Source organism: Bombina bombina, chromosome 4 (genome assembly GCF_027579735.1).
Source record: "Bombina bombina isolate aBomBom1 chromosome 4, aBomBom1.pri, whole genome shotgun sequence".
NCBI classification, from domain to species: domain Eukaryota; kingdom Metazoa; phylum Chordata; class Amphibia; order Anura; family Bombinatoridae; genus Bombina; species Bombina bombina.
The window spans coordinates 626,056,274-626,079,022 of NC_069502.1; the positions used below are offsets into that span (position 1 = coordinate 626,056,274).

General features: G+C 39.5%; 1 protein-coding gene across 1 annotated transcript in view; it reads left to right on the plus strand.

Moving 5' to 3' along the window:
- Positions 1 to 22,749, plus strand: part of EZR (ezrin) — a 142,440-nt gene that overhangs the window by 64,390 nt on the left and 55,301 nt on the right. The window contains exon 3 of the mRNA XM_053710652.1: positions 12,267 to 12,350. Within this exon, the coding sequence (XP_053566627.1) occupies positions 12,267 to 12,350 (84 nt within the window). The remainder of the gene's footprint in view (positions 1 to 12,266; positions 12,351 to 22,749) is intronic.

The following is a 22,749-nucleotide window of genomic DNA, read 5'->3' on the forward strand; positions in this document are numbered from 1 at the left end:
ACAAGTGGATCGCTAAATATCGCTTTCATGAAAGTGACATTTGCTCTCCACTGTGTAATACCAGCGCACTTTAATGAGCATTTCGCTCACGAGAACACACTTCCATAGGCTCTGAAAGACGGCATCAGAACCTTGCGCAGCAAAGAGGTAAGTAGCGCAGCGATGGCAGCATATTTTTTTTAAATATTTATGTATATGACTATATACATATATATTTATGAGTTAATATGATTTCAGTGCCGTATTTTTTTTCTTATACCCCACTCCCACTAACTTTAGACCCCAAAAACAGCCTAGTGCAGTTGTTTTTTATTTAAAAAATGCTACGTCTTTCTATTTTGAGGGCATTTGGGGCACTTTTAGAAAATTCGATCTCTGGTTAACTTTCTGATCGCTAATTGCTACCGCGAGCCACTAATTTAGCACTCCACTTGCAATCTTGCTCTAAATATGAGCCATATTAATACACTGCTGATCCCTATAATATTTAAGGAATATAATCGGTGCCAAATGTGAAATAGCCCTAATCAGCCATTTATATTGCACTTTCATGTTCCTTAAGAATTTTTTATTTTTAATGTGTTTATATTATATATCCGTAATAATTGACTACTTTGCAAAGTGTTTAAAAGTTTTTAAAACTTGCATTTTGAAAGCAAACGTTGCCTTGTTTTGCCGTCCAGACACATACCACTTGAAAAGCCTGTTGAGTATGTTTATCTTATATTCATATACATATATATATATATTTACACTTTGCTGCCCATCGCTGCACGACTTACCTCCTTCGCTGTGCTAGGTTCTCTACTGTGGTTACGGCATGAGAACAAGGCTCCCATTGGAGCCTATTGAAGTGTGCTCTTGTGAGCGCAAAGATTCCCTGCAATGCGCTGGACCTGTAATATCGTTGCACATTTGCGTGCGCCTGTATTACTAAGTGGAACGCAAATATCACAAGTGCAATTTTGCGCTCCACTTGTAATCTGTCCCTTCATGTTTACTTTACTGTCCCTTTAAAGTGAAGGTCCATTTTGATGAATTATTGCCCGGTTTTTAATAAACCTATTAAAAACAAGGGCACTTTAATTCATCAAAATTGACATTTCACCATTTTCTTCAAAGATTTACCTTTTAATCCTGGCAGCCACTCCAGCACTTCCTCCGCTTGTCGCAAGCCGTCTTTGCGGGTCCAAAATGACGAATCTGGCTTCCTCCAATCACAGCGTTGCATCAGGCCAAGATTCCCCCGGGGGGGGGGGGGGGGGAAGTTGTGATTGGAGGAAGCCTGATTTCTGACGTTGGCAGAGGCTTCCAATGGCCGGGGGAATCGCTGGAGCGGCATTCAGGATTAAAAGGTAAGTTTTTGAAAAAAGAGTGAAATGTCAATTTTGATTGTTTTTATTAGGTTTATTAAAAACGGGGCACTAATTCATCAAAATGGACCTTCACTTTAAGCAGAAATTTTTGTAGTCACACGGTGCAATTAGTGAAACAGTACTGTGTAAATCCCATCTTTTATCTATAAAATGTAGGAAACTGAAGGGATTGATGTGTTTGATTTTGACTTTACTGTCCCTTTACGAACAAACTTAAATGGATTGGATAGAGCACATCATTTTAAACAACTTTCCAATTTACTTAAATGATCAGTTTTGCTTAGTTTTCTTTGTATCCTTTGTTAAGAAGCAATCCTAGGTGAGATCAGGAGCATGCATGTGTCTGTAGCCACCTGCCATCAGTGTTTGCAACACTGTTTATAGCAATGTTATACATAGTTACAAACACTACTGCGATAGACACGTGTTATGACTCCGAGTTGCCATGACACTGTTTTGACGCCGGGTTGCCAAGTTGCATTGTTATGACACAGTACATCTTGTGTCATTCTCGACGCATCATTCTCGCATCATCTTTGGCGCCTTTTTTCCTTTAAATGCCATTCAGTTTCTCTGTCTCATTGCCCTAGTATTGAGTTTATTTCGTGGGTGTGCCTTGAACTATTATTTTTGGATGTCACATTCTGGCTTGTGACTTGGACCTCCTTTGACCATTCTTCTAACTGCTGATTTCACTCTGTTTGTTGCCCAATTGGTTCTGACCTTGGATTTTCCACGTTTTCATTATAGCTGAACCAGTGCACAGATGAAGTAATCAGCTGATCAGTAACACCATGGTTACTAACCTGCTATGATCCATCGGCTGATTATTTCACCTGTGCATTGGCTCAGCTATAATGAAACCTGACCTGTTGGGGATACTTTATGACTCGGGTTGAGAAACAATGCTCTATCTCAATCACTAAAGTTTAATTTTGACTTTACTGTCCCTTTATCCCCAATGTCAAAGAATATTGTCATACAGTTACTAATTTATTCCTTTTCATTTCTTTCTTATGTCTGACATTGAGTGTGCCTTTATACAGGGTTTGATTAACTTAAGTCACCTAAGAATGCTGGGTGATGCACTAAACAAAATAGATTCTTTGATTTTTTTATTTTTTTTTATAAATATAAAAATAAAACTTAACTTTTATTATCTGTGTTTAAAAAATATTAGACTAAAACAACAGAATAATTTATTTTATCAATAATTGTTGCTCAAAAATGTAATAATGGTACAACCAAAAAAAATAATCTATTTTTGCTAATTTTCTATTGTGGTTTGCCTTGACCACACTATTATTTTGGGGAAACTTTCATTCCCTTTCTCGGCTCATGTGACTTTTAAAGGGACAATAAATAACTTGTAATTACAAGACATTGCTGTTATAGAATAACATATCAACCAAGTTTTAACATTCTTAAAACAAATGAACAACCTTTTTTAATGCAATTCGTTTTCAATAGACAAACTCCACCCACTATTTTCCTTATTTGGAGGAGCCAATCTGGGCTTTAGTCTGCAGACAACAAGGCTAGCCACAGTCATTAAGTTAGTATAAAGTAGTCTGTTTTGCAGTTATCAGTTAAAGCCAATTAGGCACAGATATACTGTATAGAGCAGTGTTTCCCATACGCGGTCCTCACATACCCCCAACATGCCAGGTTTTCATTAAAGATGAACTAGTACACAGGTGAAATAATCAGCTGATGGGTGAGAGCAGGTTAGTAACCATGGTTACTGATCAGCTGATTACTTCGCCTATGCACTAGTTCAGCTATAATAAAAACATTTCCTGTTGGGGGTACGTGAGGACGGCGTTTGGGAAGCACTGATATAGAGTTAGCCTTGAGAAATAAGCAGGGTGCTTTTCATGTTCAGTTTTAAGAGCTAAGTTATTAAAAGGGGGCAAAATAAATAATTAAAGTATATTGCAAAGTTGTTTCATTACTCATAACTAAACATTGTGTATAACAATCTGTACTGTCCCTTTAAGTCTGAACTATGCACCAAAGAAGAATAAAATATTGTAATTAAAATAAAAAGTGAAATTACTGTAGATTCCTCTGATGCTTTCATTATTGTTTCTCCAGTCATTTAGATCTGTAACATTGCTTTGGGAATTCAGCATGTTTCCGTCAAAAAGCATATAAACCGCTCCTTTTATTGAGCATTTCATTTATATGTAGAGACTTTTTTTAGTCATCAGTCTGAACCGTATGACTCAGAATCTCATAATAGAAACCTTGCACCCTGGTGTACAAAGGTGGGTTATGAATATCCTACAACTTTATGCAACTTCTCATAAATAATCTTGTCAGCTTTGTGTTTTTGATTAACTGTATATGTAGATGTATTCTAGCTTGGAAAATCCGATGATCTACCACTAAATGCAGTAGAAGTACATAATAAAAAGACAATGATTTAACACCTACTCTGAATTTGAAATAAGCAGTAGATTTTTTTTTTCTGGCAAATTAATATTTTCTCCCATTTTGGGGCCCTTTGCATCATGTGACAGACATCAGCCAATCACAAGACTAGTATACGTATACCCTGTGAGCTTGTGCACATGCTCAGTAGGATCGTGTTCTCCAGAAAGTGTGCATATAAAAAGACTGCAAAATATGATAATGGAAGTAAATTGCAAAGTGTCATTAAACTGTACACTCTTCCTGAATCATAAGTTTTTTGACTTTCACCTCTAATAGTTTAAACGTTTAAGGGAACAATAATCTCAAAATTAAACCCCCATGAATTTTTTACTTAAAGGGACAGTTAACACCAGAAGTTTTGTTGTTTAAAAAGATAGATAATCCCTTTATTACCCATTCCCCAGTTTTGCAAAACCAACACTGTTATATTAATACACTTTTTACTTCTGTGACTAACTTGTATCTAAGCATCTTCTGACTGCCCCTAATCACATGACTTTTAGTTATCTATTGACTTGCATTTTAGCCAATTAGTGCAGTGTCTGCCACGAGCGTGATTACAATGCTATCTATATGGCCTACTTGAGCTTGCTCTCCCCTGCTGTGAAAAGTAAATAAAATAGAGGCGGCCTTCAAGGGCTTAGAAATTATCATATGTGCTTTCCTAGGTTTGCTTTCAACTAGAATACCAAGAGAACACAGCAAAATTGTTGATAAAAGTAAATTGGAAAGTTGTTTAAAATTACATGCCCTATTTGAAACATGAAAGTTTTTTTTTGGACTTGACTGTCCCTTTAAGGGGACATGGAAATGTACTTGTTCTGCTAGAGCACTGGTTTTTAAACCTGTCCTTGGGCCTCCACAACAGACCAGGTTTTCAGGATTACCATGGATGAGAGCAGGTAAAATAACCAAGTTTACTAATCAGCTGATTGTTTCACCTGTGCTCCAGTTCAGATATCCACAAAATGTGGCCTGTTAAGGAGCCTGAGGACAGGTTTGAAAACCAGTTTGCTAAAAGCAATTTTAACCGACTTTTTAATTTGCATAGTTAAATACAATTTACTTTAATTACATATTTTCCCTGCTTTTCCTGTAATATATTTCTGCACATTTAGCGTCACTTAGATAACTTTGAATGCTTGCTGGCCCAGGCCTGCTCATTGGGTTTGAGGGTGTGAGTAGGTACAATATGCATCTTGTATTTAATTTATTATGGTATCAGGAGGTGTAATATATAGTTTTATTACTTATGTAGGACACACTTTAGCCATACAGAGGGAGGGCTAGAATTCTGTCTTGCCCAAGGCCCTGTAAATGCTAAGGGTTGCCCTGCCTGCTTCTTACTTTTATTTTCTTCGTCACATCTAAAAGGCCAGTTGTGTAGCATGTACAGAGAAAATAATATTGTCTGTTATCAGTATTAAAAGGATAGGAAAGTCAAAATTACACTTACATGAGTCAGAGCATGTCATTTTAAGACACTTTTAAATTCACTTCTATTTTCAAATGTGCTTTGTTCTCTTAGTATCCCTTGTTAAAAAATGAATATGCACATATCATACACTAGTGGGAGCTGCTGCTAATTGGTGCCTGCACACATTTGTCTCTTGTGATTGGCTTAATAGATATTTTCAGCTTCCTGTCAGTAGTGCAATGCTGTCCCTTCAGCAATGGATAACAAGAGAATGAAGAAAATTTGATAATAGAATTAAATTGCAAAGTTGTTTAAAATTGTATGTTCTATCTGAATCATAAAATAAAATGTTGGGGTTTACTATCCCTTTAAATATATGTATATATTGTATATTGGAAAACAAATAGAATAGAGTGTTCTGTTGATATAAGTTTATGCTAAGTGTCAACAATAAAAGAACAATAGAGAATATTTGGCTCTATAGCTTGAGAGTCGACCTCATTTCACAAACTATTGACAAACTTCAAAAACAGCACTTCCTGTGAAAACCTTACATCTACAATAAAACAGAGAGACACAACCACAATCCTCTAAGCTTCAATCATATGTTACCACTAATATTTACCAAGTTTCAAAATGGTGAGTGTCATAACTTGTCCTAGTAACCGTAACCTACGTAAGGCTGGTACAGCCAACCCAAGCAAAACAGTGAATAGAATTGCTGAGCAAACATCCATAAATAATAAGCTTTTCCTCCTTGGCTTTTACTAGGTTCCTTACAACTGTGTATTACTTATATACACACTTGCTTGTCTAGCTCTTCACATATGTGGCTGGTTCCCAAGTGTGATATAAATTTGTCAACACCTATATTAGAACAATAATAATATTATCTTTGCTAGGTCAGCTGTAAGTCTAATGCAGTGACCATTTATTTACAAAATAATATTTTTGAAATACAATGAGAGTGTTTTCTGTAATCGTTGAAATAGGCTCACTCAGGAATGGACCCTTAGGTAGAGGTTTCCTACACATCTTCTCTAAAAGGGACAGAAAAGTGTTTTGTTTTTTTGTTTCTTCTAGAAAATGGTTTTAAAAAATATTTTACAATATGTTTGTTAAATGAATTTTCATACATAATAAAAAGTTATTATAATTTCAAGGTGTGCCACTGTTCACTAATAAAGCAGTGGGGCCAGTTAGAGATCAGGCTTAAAGGGATACTAAACCCAATTTTTTTATTTTATGGTTCAGATAGAGCATGCAATTTTAAGCAACTTTCTAATTTACTCCTATTATCAATTTTTCATTGTTCTTTTGCTATTTTTATTTAAAATAGCTGGAATGTAAAGCTTAGGAGCCAGACCATTTTTGGTTTAGGACCTGGGTTATGCTTCTATCTATCAATCTATCTATCAGGTTCTTGTAAAGCGCGGCTATTCACCCGTAAGGGTCTCAAGGCGCTGAGGGTTGCAGTTCAGTCGAAGAGCCAGGTCTTGAGGTCCTTTCTGAACTTAGTTAGGTAACGTGGTTCAAGTATTTAGAACCGATGTTGTGGAGGGCCTTGAATGCGTGGGTGAGAAGCTTGAAGGTTATTCTTTTGTTGATGGGGAGCCAGTGCAAGTCCCAGGTGTTTGGTGATGTCAAAGATTAGTCTGGCCGAGGAGTTCTGGATGTGCTGTAGTTTCTTTTGGAGCTTGATGGTGGTGCCGGCGTAGAGTGCATTACCATAGTCCAGTCGGCTGCTGACGAGGGCGTGAGTGACAGTCTTCCTGGTCTCGGTTGGGATCCATTTGAAGATCTTTCGCAGCAGGTGGAGTGTGTGGAAGCATGTAGAAGAGACGGCGTTGATTTGCCGGTCCATGGAGAGCGATAAGTCCAGGATGACGCCTAGATTTCGTGCATGGTCGGTGGTGGTTGGAGGGTGTCTGAGGGCTGTGGGCCACCAGGAGTTATTCCAAGCGGATGTGGTAGGACCGAGGAGGACTTCGGTCTTGTCTGCATTCAGCTTTAGCCAGTTGTAGCTCATCCAGTTGGCGACTGCTGTCAGCCCTTCATGGACGTTTCTCTTGGCGGTGGTGGGGTCACTGGTGAGTGAGATGATTAGCTGGATGTCGTCGGCGTAGGAGACAATGTTGAGGTTGTGTCGTCGGGCAATGGCGGCGAGAGGGGGCTATGTAGATGTTGAATAGGGTGGGGCTCAATGAAGAGCCTTGGGGTACACTGCAGCCGATTTCTGTGGGCTTGGAGGTGAAGGGTGGGAGTCTAACTTTCTGGGTTCTGCCGGTGAGGAAGGAGGTGATCCATTCCAGGGCTTTGTCGCGTATGCCGGCATCGTGTAGATGGTTGCGGAGGGTGAGGTGGGAGACAGTGTCTAATGCTGCTGAGAGGTCTAGAAGAATGAGGGCGGCGGTCTCTCCTCGTTTGAGTAAGGCGAGGATGTCATCTGTGGCGACGAGGAGGGCGATCTCGGTGCTGTGGTTGCTCCTGAAACCGGATTGGGAGGGGTCCAGGGTGTGGTTGGCTTCCATGTAGTCAACGAGTTGCGCATTGATGGACTTCTCAATGACTTTGGCCGCAAAGGGGAGCAAAGAGATTGGGCGGTAGTTCTTCGGGTCATTGGGGTCAGCCGTGGGTTTTTTCAGTAGGGGTTTTAATTCTGCGTGCTTCCAATAATCCGGGAAGGTGCCGGTTTCGATGGAGCAGTTGATGGTGCTGCAGAGCTCGGGGCCCATGGTGTTACCCGCTTTGTTGGAAATGTGATGCGGGCATGGGTCCGAGGGTGTTCCGGAGTGGATCGATCTCATGATTCTGATGGTGTCCTCTGTGGTGAGGGGGCTCCAGATGGTCTGTGGGGGGGTAGGCGGTGGTGTATTTGGGTGAGGTATCGGTGGGAGTTGGTGGGTAGGCGGTGTTGGTTGAGTTCTGGGGCGTGAAGCTGTCATAGATGTTGTCGCTCTTGGGGTGGAAGTACATTGCAAGGTTATCACAGAGGTCCTGGGAGGGCGGGATGTCGTTGGTGTCGCTGTTGGGATTGGAGAATTCCTTGATGACTGTGAATAGCTCCTTGCAATAGCCAATTTAACAGGTTGTCTACTGTGAGTTCAACTTGATTATATATTTGTCCTAATTGGTGACTGGACTAGGCCATTGGCGCCCTTGTGGTGGTGCTGTTTCAGGTAAGCATAGCAAGAAAAGCAGGCAAATTTGCTAATTTAAGTAAAACGAAAAGATTTTTTAAATGATGTAATTTGTATCATGACAGTTTAATTTGTACTTCATTGTCTCTGTCCATTGTCCAGAGCTGTGTTTAATCCCTTTGTAAAATGACATACCCTAAATATTAGCGCATGTATTTTTAGATAACAAAAAAAAAGTAATCTACCTTGAAATGTATTTTGTGCACAACTAATACTGAATTATCAATTGCTGACTGGCTGGTGGAGAAAACAAAAGTAGGTTTATTAAAGCACAGGGAAATCCTGTCAAAGAAAAAGTAATACAGTTTAAAATGCAACAAAAATCACTGTTGTGTTTTTAATACGAGCCTTGACAAAAACCTAGTAATGATTTTACACAAACTATTTTCCACGTAGGTCTCTTATGTCTTGTAATCTTGCACTATGATTATTTATCGATATTATTACCATTTATTATTACATTTTACTGCTTCTCAGGCTGTGTATTTGTAGGGAATGTTCAGATATTTTTAATAAACATAATATTAGGAACACTGTAGTATACATTTGCCAGATGGCCGGTGCATGTCCTCATTTTCTGTGTTTATTAACCTTTCTATTCAACTGATGAGTAAATAGCAACGTGAATGAATTCAATAGGATTTCATGCTTGTTCACTACATATGTCATCACCTCCTTGTAAAATTATCAAACATAAATTATAATGGGGAAATCCTTAATCATTATGGAAATTCAAAACTTATTAAGGGATTTCCATGCAGTGTATTCTACTGTTTAGTAACAATGAAGTATTTATCACTACACATGATGCAAGGGTGTATAAAGAGATGCAAATCGTGTTTGTCGCAGACAGTATTTAAAGGGACATGAGTCAGAATGCACAATTAAAAAAGCTTTGTTAAAACGTAGCCCCTTTCCATGGCAAGCTTAGGAGCGTGCATGGGTCTTGAGCAGTATATGGAAGGAATGTCTGAACAACGATTCTAACATATACTGCAAAATGAATGTGCATTGTCATGACCTCACCTATACTGTCATTGAAAGGAACTAAGCTTCAACTAAGGGATATCAAGAGAAATTGGTTAAGTTTGATAATTTAAATAAATTATAAAGTTTTGGAGTTTATTTAAAAAAAAAAATCAGACTCTATCTAAATTATGAAGTTTTCATTTTGACTCCCTTGTCCCGACTTAGGGCTAGATTACACATGAAGCGCTAATTATTGCTCCTGTTGCGCGCTAACTGTGCTTCTGATTTTTGCGTATGTCGGGTACCGCGAGTATTACAAGTTGATAATACAAAGTTTTTGCTAACCCAACAAGCGCAAACAGCCAAAATTACAATATTGCAACCACGTTAATCTATTCAACCATAGACTTCAATGGAGAACGAAAAGTGGTAAAAAAAACGAACACCCAAGAAGTTGCTCAAACCTGATCGCATTTTCTCAAGTGCCTGACATGAAAAATGATTATTTCAAATTCCAACGTTCTTCACACAACAAAATATCTTCTATTTATTCAGGGGGGGGGGGAGAGCAGCTGCCATGCTAGAATATCGCTTGATTGGGTGCACTGGCCTCTAACTCAGTTTACTGAGCTGTAAGATTAGCAGGTAGACCTATTCATAATTTACATAATATGAAAGTTATTTGATTATCAGATGCTACATGAGATTCCAATATTCCAGCATACCCACTGTAACACAGGTCTTTGTGGCAGACCATTTATCTGCACAGAAAAGTTAAGCTTTCAATGGCAGCCCAATAAATAAATATTCCTTTCTACTTACTTTTGTAAATTTGACCATACTTGTTCATATATAAACTTTTATTTTGCCTAAGACTGCATTCTATTCAATGGTATCTTATGTTCCATTAAACATGAAGATGTTCAGGGCATAAAAATGTAATGTAGCCCTCTCTAGTATCCAAGGGGTTAACAAACGTTTTCTATTCTTGGAGACATGTTCAGCAATACGATTATTGCTATTCTCACACTGGCATTCTTAATCTGATGATATTTCTGAGTGTTGCCATTCCAACCTTTATTGATTTAACATTATAATATTCTTTTTGTCCACTTTCTGGCTTCTAAGAGTGATTATCTTAAACATGAAATCCTGCTGTAAAGTAATCCTATATTATTACATTTAAGGAAAGTGATGGATTTAACATTCTGCATCTGCCAGCTTTAGTTTTGCTAATTCAGCCTTGGGTGCTTTCTTTCATCGTCCGTTCATAAACCTATAAAGCATGGAACTATATTTTCTACTATGGAGTTAATTCCTTATTGCTGACAGGACATTCCTGAGTTATTTTCCACTAGGAAAATAATCGTCACAAAAGGCAGTTCATTTAACAAGTTAGACCAATAACTTTTATAAGCTGCTTTATTTTAAAACCCACAATAATGCTAACAAAAATTTTGATGTGTAATTATATTATATGTCCATAGTTCTCTCTAATTATAAAGCTGCAAATGTTACCATTGTAGCAGCAAAAGGATTGGAGTGTTCTGGAGTAATCGGTCAATTTTATGTAGCGGACATACTAATTTATCAGTTTAATAACATCCCTTGCTAATTTTGAATGTAGTGTTGTCTTTTCTAATTTGTAATGTATTTAAACTCAAGTTTTTTTTGTATTCTTTACAAATCTGTCTGTAAGGTTTTGTGAGTATTGTTTAAATATAGGACTTTTTTTTTTTTATTTAAATCTGTATACAAGAGACATTGTACATTGTGTATTGTTTCTAAATAAGTAGGTTTAAAAACGCTTTATTTAATGTTGCTGTGCTGAAAAAAAACCTACTTTTTACAAAAACAAAATTAGATACCATCCCTATAGACCATAAAGCTCAGCCGATGAATTGGAATACTGCAGAATACATTTTCTGCTGTTTTAAATGTAAATAGCTTTTTCTTATTTTTTTAGGCAAAAAAGTGGAATATTTTTATATTTTAAAAAAATAGAAGCTGCTGTTTCATTGGTTTACAGCTACCAAGTACTCTGGGCGTGCTCAGAAAACAGCATATAGGAGGAGAAAAAAAATCCTAGCCTGTGCATAATCACTAGAGAGAGCACTGAGCATGCTCAGAACACTAGGCAGCTGTTATTGAGCTAATTCCCTGTTGCTTCTCTCTAGAAATTTCTGTAGAAGTTGAATTCCTTCTAGAAGTAAACTTGATCCCCAACTAGAACAGTCTGCTGGTTGCAGGAATACAGTCTAGAGACAGAGGCACAGCTATGAACCATATAATATTCATAAGCTGAAAATGATTAGAATATAGTTTGTTTTTCGGACATTTGTTGTGCTTCTGTATTTTTATCTGATCATGGTAAGCTTGTATAATGAAGATAACAGTGTCAGACCATCCAAACACTAGAATACTAAATTATCATATGTCTGCTGTTTAGCATAAAACAGGAACTTAAAGGGACATGAAACCCAAAAATGATCTTTCATGATTTAGACAGAACATACCATTTTAAAAAAACTTTCCAATTTACTTCTATTAGTTAATTTGCTTCCTTCTCAAGGTATCCTTTGCTGAACAGTTTATCTAGGTAAGCTCAGGAACAGCAAAGAACCTAGAGTCTAGCTGCTGATTGGTGGCTGCATATATATTTACCGATTGTGATTGGCTCACCCATGTGAAACAAATTAGATAATAGAAGTAAATTAGAAAGTTGCTTAAAATGATATTATATTATATTATAATTCATATTCTTGCAGTATATATGTGTCTTATATGCAGCCTGCACATCATTATCTTATTAAAATGTATTCATTAATTGCATGTCATCACAGGTGTCTTTGTTTTCTTTTCTAGGTTAATGTTCGTGTGACTACCATGGATGCTGAGCTGGAATTTGCCATTCAGCCCAACACAACTGGCAAACAGCTATTTGATCAGGTTAGTGCCATTCAATTTTGTCTGATGGCTGTTATACATACTATAGAGCTAAGATGGTGTTAAAGGGACAGTATACACCAATTTTCATATAACTGCATGTAATAGACACTATTATAAAGAAGAATATGCACAGATACTGTAATAAAAATCCAGTATAAAACCGTTTAAAAACGTACTTAGAAGCTCCCAGTTTAGCACTGTAGATGAGGTTAGTCTGGCACACCCAGTTAAAGGGTCTGGAAAATCAGTATGAGCAGACACTGTCTCTCCTTCCCTGCATATGAAAAGACCCATTAGACATTTTACAAAAACACTCCCAGATGGGCTATATAAATGGATCATCTTCAAAACATTTATGCAAAGAAAAATCTAGTGTACAATATCCCTTTTTAAGTTCCACACCCATCTTCTAACGCTAAAGCAGTGCATACAGTACAAACTACAGTCTGACAAGCTCCAATCATAGCTCATAAATAGAATTTCTGAAGTGATCATTTATTTATTTCTAAATTCAAGTTTACTTTTCTGCTTGTTGTTATTGAGCAGGACTTTACCAGTGTTTAATCCACATGCGGTTGTTAAACACATGGTTACCCTGTTGTCAGTAATGCAAAAAACAACATGCTCTAACAAATGAAAACCTGTCATTTTTGTATTACATTTACCTAATGACTACATTCCCAGAAACAAACTCTTGGGGGGAAAAGGCTGATTCCTAAAATAACTATAATAAGATGAAACTGTTTAGCACTTCAGTTACATTACTTTTGGAACAATTCAGCAATCGGCATAAAAAAGAAATGTGTATATGGTTAGGTGATATTTCAGCCAACAGAGAACATTCTGACTGAGCTTCACCTATTTGGTGTAACTGTATTAAAACAAATATATTAGTGCCTGGAAATTTAAGTCCTATTTGGTTTTCAACAGATATTTGAATATGGGAATGTTTGTTATTCAAATATCTATTTACACACCTAGACTAACATTTTATTCTACAAGGGTCAAAACAGGAGGCCACAAATAAAATAGATGGGTATTCTTTGTTATATTAAATCACATGTTTTTCATCTAAAGGGGAAGAGAGTCCACGGCTTAATTCATTACTGTTAGGAATTAAGAACCTGGCCACCAGGAGGAGGCATAGACACCTCAGCCAAAGACTTAAATCAGCGCTGCAGAATCTGTTGGCGCTCTACAAATACCTGATGATAATAATAATACCTCCCCCACTTCCCTCATCCCCCAGTCATTCTTTGCCTTTCGTCACAGGAGGACGGCAGAGAAGTACCGAAGATCGGAGAAGTCTCTTATGGAGGGTAGTACTCTTCGCATTGGGACTGGAGTTTTAAGTAGTCCTGTCAGCCTCTCAGTGAGAGCCTGGGCGAAAGTTAGAGTCCGGAGATGCAGGGAGAGTCTTTCTGCGAAAACATCCAGACACATATTAACAGCTCCGCAAGCAATCAGCGTTGACGAGTTTTGCTGCCTGCTTTTTAAACTCAAGTCCATGTCGGGAGCGAGGCTACTAACCTGTCACACTTGAAGGGACGTGTCCTGTTCCATGGCGTAGATTCTGGTAAGATCTTTTCATTTTTTATTACATAATGATAACACGGAAGACGCCTTTTTATCTTTATAGAATCGAGGGTTAATATTCCTAGTAAGGGGATTATTGAATGGGGGAGTTTATACATGATATTGTTTATTGTGTCATTGCTGTGCGAGAGAAGGCTCTGGCAATTTGTGGAACTTTCAGATGATTTATGGGAGTATGGCGCAAACAGTTTTTTGGCACGTTTTCTCCTTAGGCAGGGGCGGTCCTGCTGGGCATTCCATGTGACCGGGTGTGGCTATCTATCTTCCTCTGTTGATCAGCGGCGCAGGAGACGAAACGGGTTCTGTAGTCCGGGCCATAGGAGGTGGTGAGTGCCCCGGCCATTGGAGGTTATAAAGGTTCCATTTTATAAGTCCATAATAAAAGTGCAAGCTGTGGAGGACTCTGACGCATTAGAGGGTCCTCCCTCTTTAACAAGATCTCATTCCTGTGTTTATTGTGAGGAGGTTCTGGTAGAGCAGCCTGCTCAACTATGTTCCACATGCCTTAATAAAGTTACTACATCTAAAAGTATAGGGATGTCTAGTACTACTGAGCCGTCCACCTCTGAGGGTTCCCCGTCCCGTGAGGTGCGTTCCCTGCATTCATCTCCAATTGCACATGCAGCGCCCCAGGGTCCAGCCATTACTTCTGCAAGATACAGTAGATTTGTTGGCCGACAGATTTTGCAGAACAACTGCAAATGGCGGTATCGAAAGTGATCCATGCCTTACCACGTTCTGCTAAGTCAAAGCGTAGGGCGTATCAGGGGGGCCCGGCCCAGGGTTTGTCTACGCCTGTGGAAATTTCTGAGGTGTTATACGATGACGAGGCCCACTCCGACTCTTTGGAGGAGGCCCCTTCTGGGTCGGAGTCCGTGTCATCTAAACCTCCGGCTGCGGAGGAGCCTGACTTTAGGTTTAGGATGGAAAATTTGCGCTTTTTGCTGAAACAAGTGCTTGCTACTCTGGCGGTTCCGGAAACTGAAACTTCCAGAAGAACCTGCGATTCCATCGCTTGATAAGGTATATGAGGACAGGGTGATGCCTTCAGCCTTTCCGGTTTCTGTTAAGATGGCAAATATTATTAAGAATGAATAGGTTCTTCCTTTTCCCCTTCTTCTTCCTTTAAGAAGCTGTTCCCCGTCCCAGTCTCTCAGCTAGAGCTGTGGGGTACTGTCCCTAAGGTGGATGGTGCTATCTCCACGCTCGCAGAGCGGACAACTATTGCCCTCCAGGATAGTTCATCGTTTAAAGAGCCCATGGATAAAAAGTTGGAAAACATGTTAAGGAAAATGTTTCAACAACAGTCTTGGTCGCCGGTGCTGCGACATATTGGTGTGAATCCCTGTGTGAAATGGTCGAGGGGGAGACTTCCATCAACGAGATACAGAAAAAGATTAAGACGCTGAAGATCGCCAATTCTTTCATATGTGATGCTAATATGCAAATCATTCGCCTGAATCCTAAGGTATCAGGTTTTTCTGTATTAGCTCGCAGGGCTCTGTGGCTAAAGTCTTGGTCTGCGGACATGACCTCTAAGTCGAGGCTGTTGTCCCTGCCTTTTCAAGGAAAGATTCTGTTCAGTCCAGGATTGGATTCGATCATATCCACGGTGACGGGAGGCAAGGGAGCTTTCCTACCACAGGATAAGAAGGCTAAGCCTAAAGGATCTACTTTTCGCCCCTTTCATGCAGACAAGGCCCAGCACCAACAGCCCGCTGCGAAAGTGGACCAGTCCAATGGAACTTGGAAACCAGCTGATTCTTGGAACAAGTCTAAGCAGAGCAAGAAGCCCACCAAGACTAAATCGGCATGACCTGACCGGTCTCCGGACCAAGTAGGCGGCAGATTATCTCTTTTCTCAGAAGTCTGGTTGCAGGACGTCCAGGATCCTTGGGTTCTGGAAGTTTTCACCCAGGGTTACATGATAGGGTTTCATATCCCATCCGCCCAGGGGCAGATTCCTCCTATCAAACCTCTCTTCGATACCAGAAAAGAGAGAAGCCTTTCTAGAATGTGTGAGAGATCTCTCCTATCTAGGTGTTATCGTACCAGTCCCCCAAAGAAGAGAGGGATCTAGGGTACTATTCAATTTTTTTTGTGGTTCCAAAGAAGGAGGGCGCGTTCCGCACGATTCTGGACCTAAAGTGTTTAAACAAGTTTCTGAGTGTTCCATCGTTCAAAATGAAAACAATCAGATCTATTCTGCCCCTAGTTCCAGAGGAACAGTTCATGACAATCATAGACTTGAAGGACGCTCACCTTCATGTGCCAATCCACAGGAACCACAAGTTCCTGAGATTTGCGTTTCTGTCCCGTAGAGTCTTCACGAAGGTTCAGGGGGTGCTACTTGCGGTAGCCAGAGGCATTGCTGTGGCGCCCTATCTGGACGACATCCTAGTTCAGGTTCCGTCGCTCAGTCTAGCAGAGGATCATTCGAGGGCCCTTCTTCTTTCACTCCAATCTCACGGTTGGAAGATCAACTCAGTAAAGAGTTCCCTGGTTCCCAGCAACAGTGTGGAGTTCCTGGGCACGATAATAGACTCTATTTCCATGAAAATGTTTCTCACAGACCAATGACGCAGGAAGATTGCGTTGTCTTGTCCTTCAGTCCTCCTCAAGCCCATCGGTGGCTCAGTGTAGGGAGGTGATCGGACTCATGGTTTCCAGCATAGCCGTCATTCCATTCGCAATTGTGCATGTTGAGGCAGTGGAATGGCGATCATTCAGATCTATCACAGCAGATATGCATGGATGCTCGGACTCGGATCACCCTCTCTTGGTGGATCCGTCCGGAGCAACTGTCCATGGGGACAACCTTCTTGAGACCATCCTGGGAGATTGTGACCACGGATGCGATTCTGGCAGGATGGGGAGCTGTTTGGGGTGCCAGGATAGCACAAGGAAAATGGTCCTGGGAGGAGTCTCTCCTTCCGATAAATATTCTGGAACTCCGAGCAATGTACAATGCTCTGGAGTCATGGCCTCTTCAGGGGCCGTTCACCTTAATCAGATTCCAGACAGAAAACATTACCTCGGTGGCTTACATCAACCATCAGGGGGGTACAAGGAGCTCCCTAGCTATGAGGGAGGTGTCTCGGATTTTGGAGTGGGTGGAGTCCCACAACTGCTCGATCTCCTCAGCAATTCACATTCCAGGTGTGGACAACTGGGAAGCAGACTTTCTCAGCAGACAATCCTTCCATACGGGGGAATGGTCCCTTCACCCCGAAGTGTTTGAGGAGATTTGTCTCAGGTGGGGAACACCGGAGATAGATCTCATGGCTTCCAGACTCAATTGCAAGCTACCCTAATATGGGTCGAGGTCCAGGGATCCCCAGGCAGAGCTAATAGATGCCTTAGCGGTGCCTTGGGGGTTCAGCCTAGCTTACATTTTTCCACCGTTACCACTTCCACCGTGTTGTGGCACAAATCAAACAGGAGCAGGCTTCGGCCATTCTGATTGCTCCGTCGTGGCCGCGGAGGACGTGGTTTGCGGATCTGGTGGGGATGTCATCCTTTCCAACGTGGAGGTTACACTGTCGCAGGGATCTGCTGGAAAAGGGCCCATTTCAACATCAAAATCTTGTTTCTCTGACTGCGTGGAGATTGAACGCCTAGTCTTGGCCAAGAGAGCCTTTTCGGAAAGTGTGATTGATCCTCTGGAACTCTCTACCCCGCTCCATTAGACAGTCTCCAACCTTGTATAGCTTCAGACGATCCTTGAAAACCCACCTATTCAGAGAGGCTTACCATCTCTCCTCCATCCCGCATCCGAACCAAACTAATACAAATACATGAACCGCCTGACTCAATGCTGCAAATACAATCGATGTAACAAGCTACCCCAACCTTATGTCTCCGCACCCTAAACCTATAGACTGTGAGCTCTCCGGAGCAGGTCCCTCTTCCTCCTGTGCTAGATCTGTTTAGTTTTGTTATGTTTTGTATTTTATCACAAATCTTTGTCATTGTATACCCCTATCATTGTACCCAGCGCTACGGAATTTGGCGGCGCTATACAAATAAATGATAATAATACTCTAATTCAGGCAAGGATGTCAGTCACTCATCACATCTACCATAAGGTGTGGAGGACTTACTTGTCCTTGTGTGAGAAGTATGGATATCCTTGGCATAAGATAAAGGTATCCAAGATTCTGTCCTTTCTCCAGGACGGTTTGGAGAAGGGTCTTGCCGCTAGTTCCTTAAAGGGACAGATTTTGGCTTTGTCAGTCTTGTTGCACAGGAGACTTGATGAGCTCCCTGACATCCAATCCTTTGTTCAGGCCCTGTCTAGAATCAGGCCTGCCTTTAGACAGTCTACTCCCCCATGGAGCTTAAACTTGGTCCTTAAGGTTTTGCAGAGGGTTCCGTTTGAGCCTATGCATTCCATTGACATAAGGTTCTCTTCCTGTTGGCCATTGCATCGGCAGGCAGAGTATCTGAACTGGCTGCCTTGCAATGTGAGCCACCTTATCTGGTTTTTCATGCGGATAAGGCTCTGCTTCGCACTGGTTTGGGGTTTCTTCCCAAGGTGGTGTCTAACCATAACATCAATCAGGAAATAGTGATTCCGTCTTTGTGTCCTAACCCTTCTTCTTCTAAGGAGAGGATACTTCATAATCTGGATGTGGTTCGTGCCCTGAAGTTCTATCTTCAAGATATGAAGGATTTCAGACAGTCTACATCTCTTTTTGTGGTGTATTCAGGGAAGCACAAGGGGCAGAAATCCTCTTCTACTTCTTTGTCCTTTTGGTTGAGGAGCTTAATTCGCTTGGCCTATGAGACAGCGGGACATAAGCCTCCTTAGAGGATCACGGCTCATTTGACTAGAGCTGTGGCTTCGTCTTGGGCCTTCAAGAATGAGGCCTCTCTAGAGCAAATTTGTAAGGCGGCTACCTAGTCCTCCTTACACACTTTTACAAAGTTTTACAAATTTAACGTTTTTGCTTCTCCGATGGGCGGACCTTAATTTAATTTATCTTCTGGCACCATTTATACCCTAATATTTCTCCTACTGTTCCTTGTTCCATCAGCAGAATGACTGGGGGATGAGGGAAGTGGGGGAGGTATTTAAGTCTTTGCCTCCTCCTGGTGGCCAGGTTCTTAATTCCCAACAGTAATGAATGAAGCCGTGGACTCTCCTCCCCTCGATGGAAATGAAATTATCAGGTAAGCATAATTTATGTTTTTCTTTATCATGATTACAAAGTAAGTTTAAAACCTTACAAGTATAGTCGCATTTTGAAAAAAAAAAAATTATTTCTAGCAAAAACACATACAGTTGCAAAGTGCCTACCATTTATATTTCTATTTGTCATTATCTCTTAGGGCCCAATCATCTAAACTTCTCTGGGCTTGTGTGAGATTCTCTAGGAAATCTCACCACCAGTACTATGAAGCCAGTTTTTTTATCTTGAGAACAGTGTGTATTGCAGATGGGTTCCCTGTGAGGAAGTTGCGTATATTATTAAAATTGTATTGTTAAATTACATGAAAAATCATACCAAAATTGTTCTTCAAAAAATGTATTTAATGGAAAAATGTATATTTGCATTAAAATTACAGAGGAACAACTATAATAAAATTACACCACAGATGTAAAGAACCCCTATGGTTACCAGGAGTCCAGTATTCAACCAGAAAGCCCAATATTTTAGCAAGCTGTCCAGTAAAATTTTCACAAAACTACTGGACACTTAAATGTCCTTGAGTGTTGGCAAAATGTAAAAGGTGCTGTGCTTCAATGCATTACAAATATGGAAAAGAAAGAAGTGAGGGACAGTCAAATCACTTCTGTATGTGTGTCACAGACAGCAAAAAAATGTAAAATTATTGATTGGTATGCTACCGGCAGCCAAAGAGTAAAATGACTGCTCAGTTGTGAAAAATATGCACGGTGTGATCAAAAGTTGGGTCTAAGGTAGAGCTTCTTAGAGGCATTATGTGACCTCACTTACCATTATGCACAGATTGTCCAGTATTTTTGTACAGCAGGCAACCCTATTGACCCGCCCCCCTCCTTCTAACTGTATATACAAATCTTCACTCACACATACACACTCAGAAATAAAAAAATAAACTATTTTTCTCCAATTACCTAACCTGCAACAGATAGTTTTTTGTTTTTTTTTCCCCTCAGTCTGTTTGCTGGCACTTTCCCCCTTCCAAAAGCCCACGCGATAGGGTGCACAGTATGAAAATAGCAATTCATTACACATTTATTTATGTAATCTGACATGTCAATGCAAGAGACTATTAGTATTTGCTGTTTGTCATGAGCTGTGAGTTTCATATCCTACTCTAACCCAAGACATTGTTTCTTGCATCTTTCCTTTATTAATTTCTTGTTGGATTTCATTTTCATAGGTCTCGCTTGTGTGCGGGAATTAATGACATATTGTTTGTAACTAACGAACCAAATCAGCAAGAACAATACTCAGTTGAGTTCTCATTTGTTAGGAATCTCTCGGCATCAAATGTAATTGTTACATATTTTTTACTCAATTTTTTTTTTTTTTAATTATAAACACTCATGCACTTATTTGCATCATTGTCCGTTGCCCCAGTTTTAACCTCAGCAACCAAAATATACTGTCCATAGAGCTGAAACACACAATACACTATTAAGATCAGCCAATTGACTATCTAAAGAGAGATGGGTTTATTGTTTAGCACATCTGCACATTGTTTCATAGAAAAACCTTAGCTCGGCTATCTGTTTTCACTGGAACAAAGGATTTTGGGTAAAGATATGAAAATGAGCTTTACAAAGTGATAACGCTGATATATTCTAATTGTGGTTGGTTAGCTCTGTATTGCTTACATGTACACAAGAAATACATGGGGGCTGATTTAACAAGCCCCGTATCGGCCCCAATGTTCCTGTTTCCGCGTGAGCCTTCAGGCTCGCCGGAAACTGGAGTTAAGAAGCAGACCGCTGCTCCTTAACACGTCCGCTGCCTCTGAGGCTGCGGACATCAATCTGCCCGATCGCAAATCTGCAGGGGGCGGCATTGCACAAGCAGTTCACTAGAACTGCTTGTGCAATGTTAAATGGCATTCGGCAATGTCTGCGGGACATGATACGCTACAGCGTATCATGTCCACCAGACATTGATAAATCGGCCCCATGGTGTTAATTACACACTGGCCTAGATTAATAAGACCCAGTGCCAAGCTATTTAGTATTCATTAAAACAGGGCTTCCCTTTTTCTTTTTTTAAATTTAGAAATGACACCTCATACAATTTAGGAGGAAGAAAAGTTCATTTTTTATGGCAATTATATGGTTTGTTGCTCAGTATTTTTGAGCCCTGTATTAGTCTCTTCCATATTCCCAATTTATATATTTCAATAAGCACACTTTATTTTTTGCACCCCTTTACATATTTTATAATGTTATTGACTTGTCATTTTAATGAAATATAAATTTAATGAAATATAATGTTATTGACTTGTCATTTTAATGAAATATAAATTTCAAGTAGCCAGTCTACTGGGCTAATTTAAAGGGATATGAAACCCAAAATTGTTCTTTCAGATAGAACATGCAATTTTAAACAACTTTCTAATTAACTTCTATTATTTATCAGTGTTTCTTCATTCTCTTGGTATCTTTTGTTGAAAAGCAGGGACCTGTGCTTAGGTGCCGGTCCATTTCTGGAGCACTATATAGCAGCAGTTTTACAAGATTGTTATCCATTTACAAGAGCACTAGATTGCAGCACTATTTCCTGCTATGTAGTGCTTACAGATGCCTACCTAGGTATCTCTGCAACACAGAATATCATGGGAACGAAGCAAATTTGATAATAGAAGTAAATTGGAAACTTTATTTAAATGGTATGCCCACAAAAGAACATTTCTGGGTTTCATATCGTTTTATCTACATGAGCAAATAGCTTCAATTAAAATGCTGCAAAATATATTACAATTTTTATCTTTATCTAAATGATCTAAATACTGGAGCAGTTGGAAGTTTGGTTTCACCTGAGTTGAACCCTGTGTAAGAACAGTTCTTTTGTATATGCAAAAACAAATGAGCTAATTGGTAATATTGACTTCATGACTTCTCTGAGGAAGCCATACACATAGCTAAAAGCTAGGGCAACTAAAGTAAATTCTTTGATAAAAGCATTTTTATAACCAATTTATTAATAATGTATAGACAATACTGTGACAATAAACAGTGTCAACCACACACAATAAACCGCAGTATTAAAACAGAATTCTTAATTTGCAAATTTAAAAATATAAACACCCGTAGATTATGCAACAATCTAGAAAACACTGCGACAATGACAAGTGACAAATTATATTGTTTAGTAAAAATGTGTTAGTGTGAAGTATAATATCATCTTGCATTTATTGGTTAAAAATAAGCAAAAGTTGAATCTATAGACAATACTTCATGTACATTAAAGGGATACTAAAACCATTTTTTTTCTGTAATGATTCAGATAGAGCAGGCAATTTTACGCAACATTCTCATTTAACCCTATTATAACTTTTTCTTTGTTCTCTTGCTATCTTTATTTAAAAAAGCAGGAATGTAAAGCTTAGGAGCTGGCCTAATTTTGATTCAGAACCAGGGTTATGCTTGCTTATTGGTGGCTAAATGTAGCCACCAATAAGCACTATCCAGGGTGCTTAATCTAAAATGATAATAGGAGTAAATTAGAAAGTTGCTTAAAATTGCATGCTCTATCTGAGCCATAAAAAAAAATGGGTTTAGTATCCCTTTAAGCTGTGATTTAAAAAAACAAAACTATATATATATATATATATATATATATAT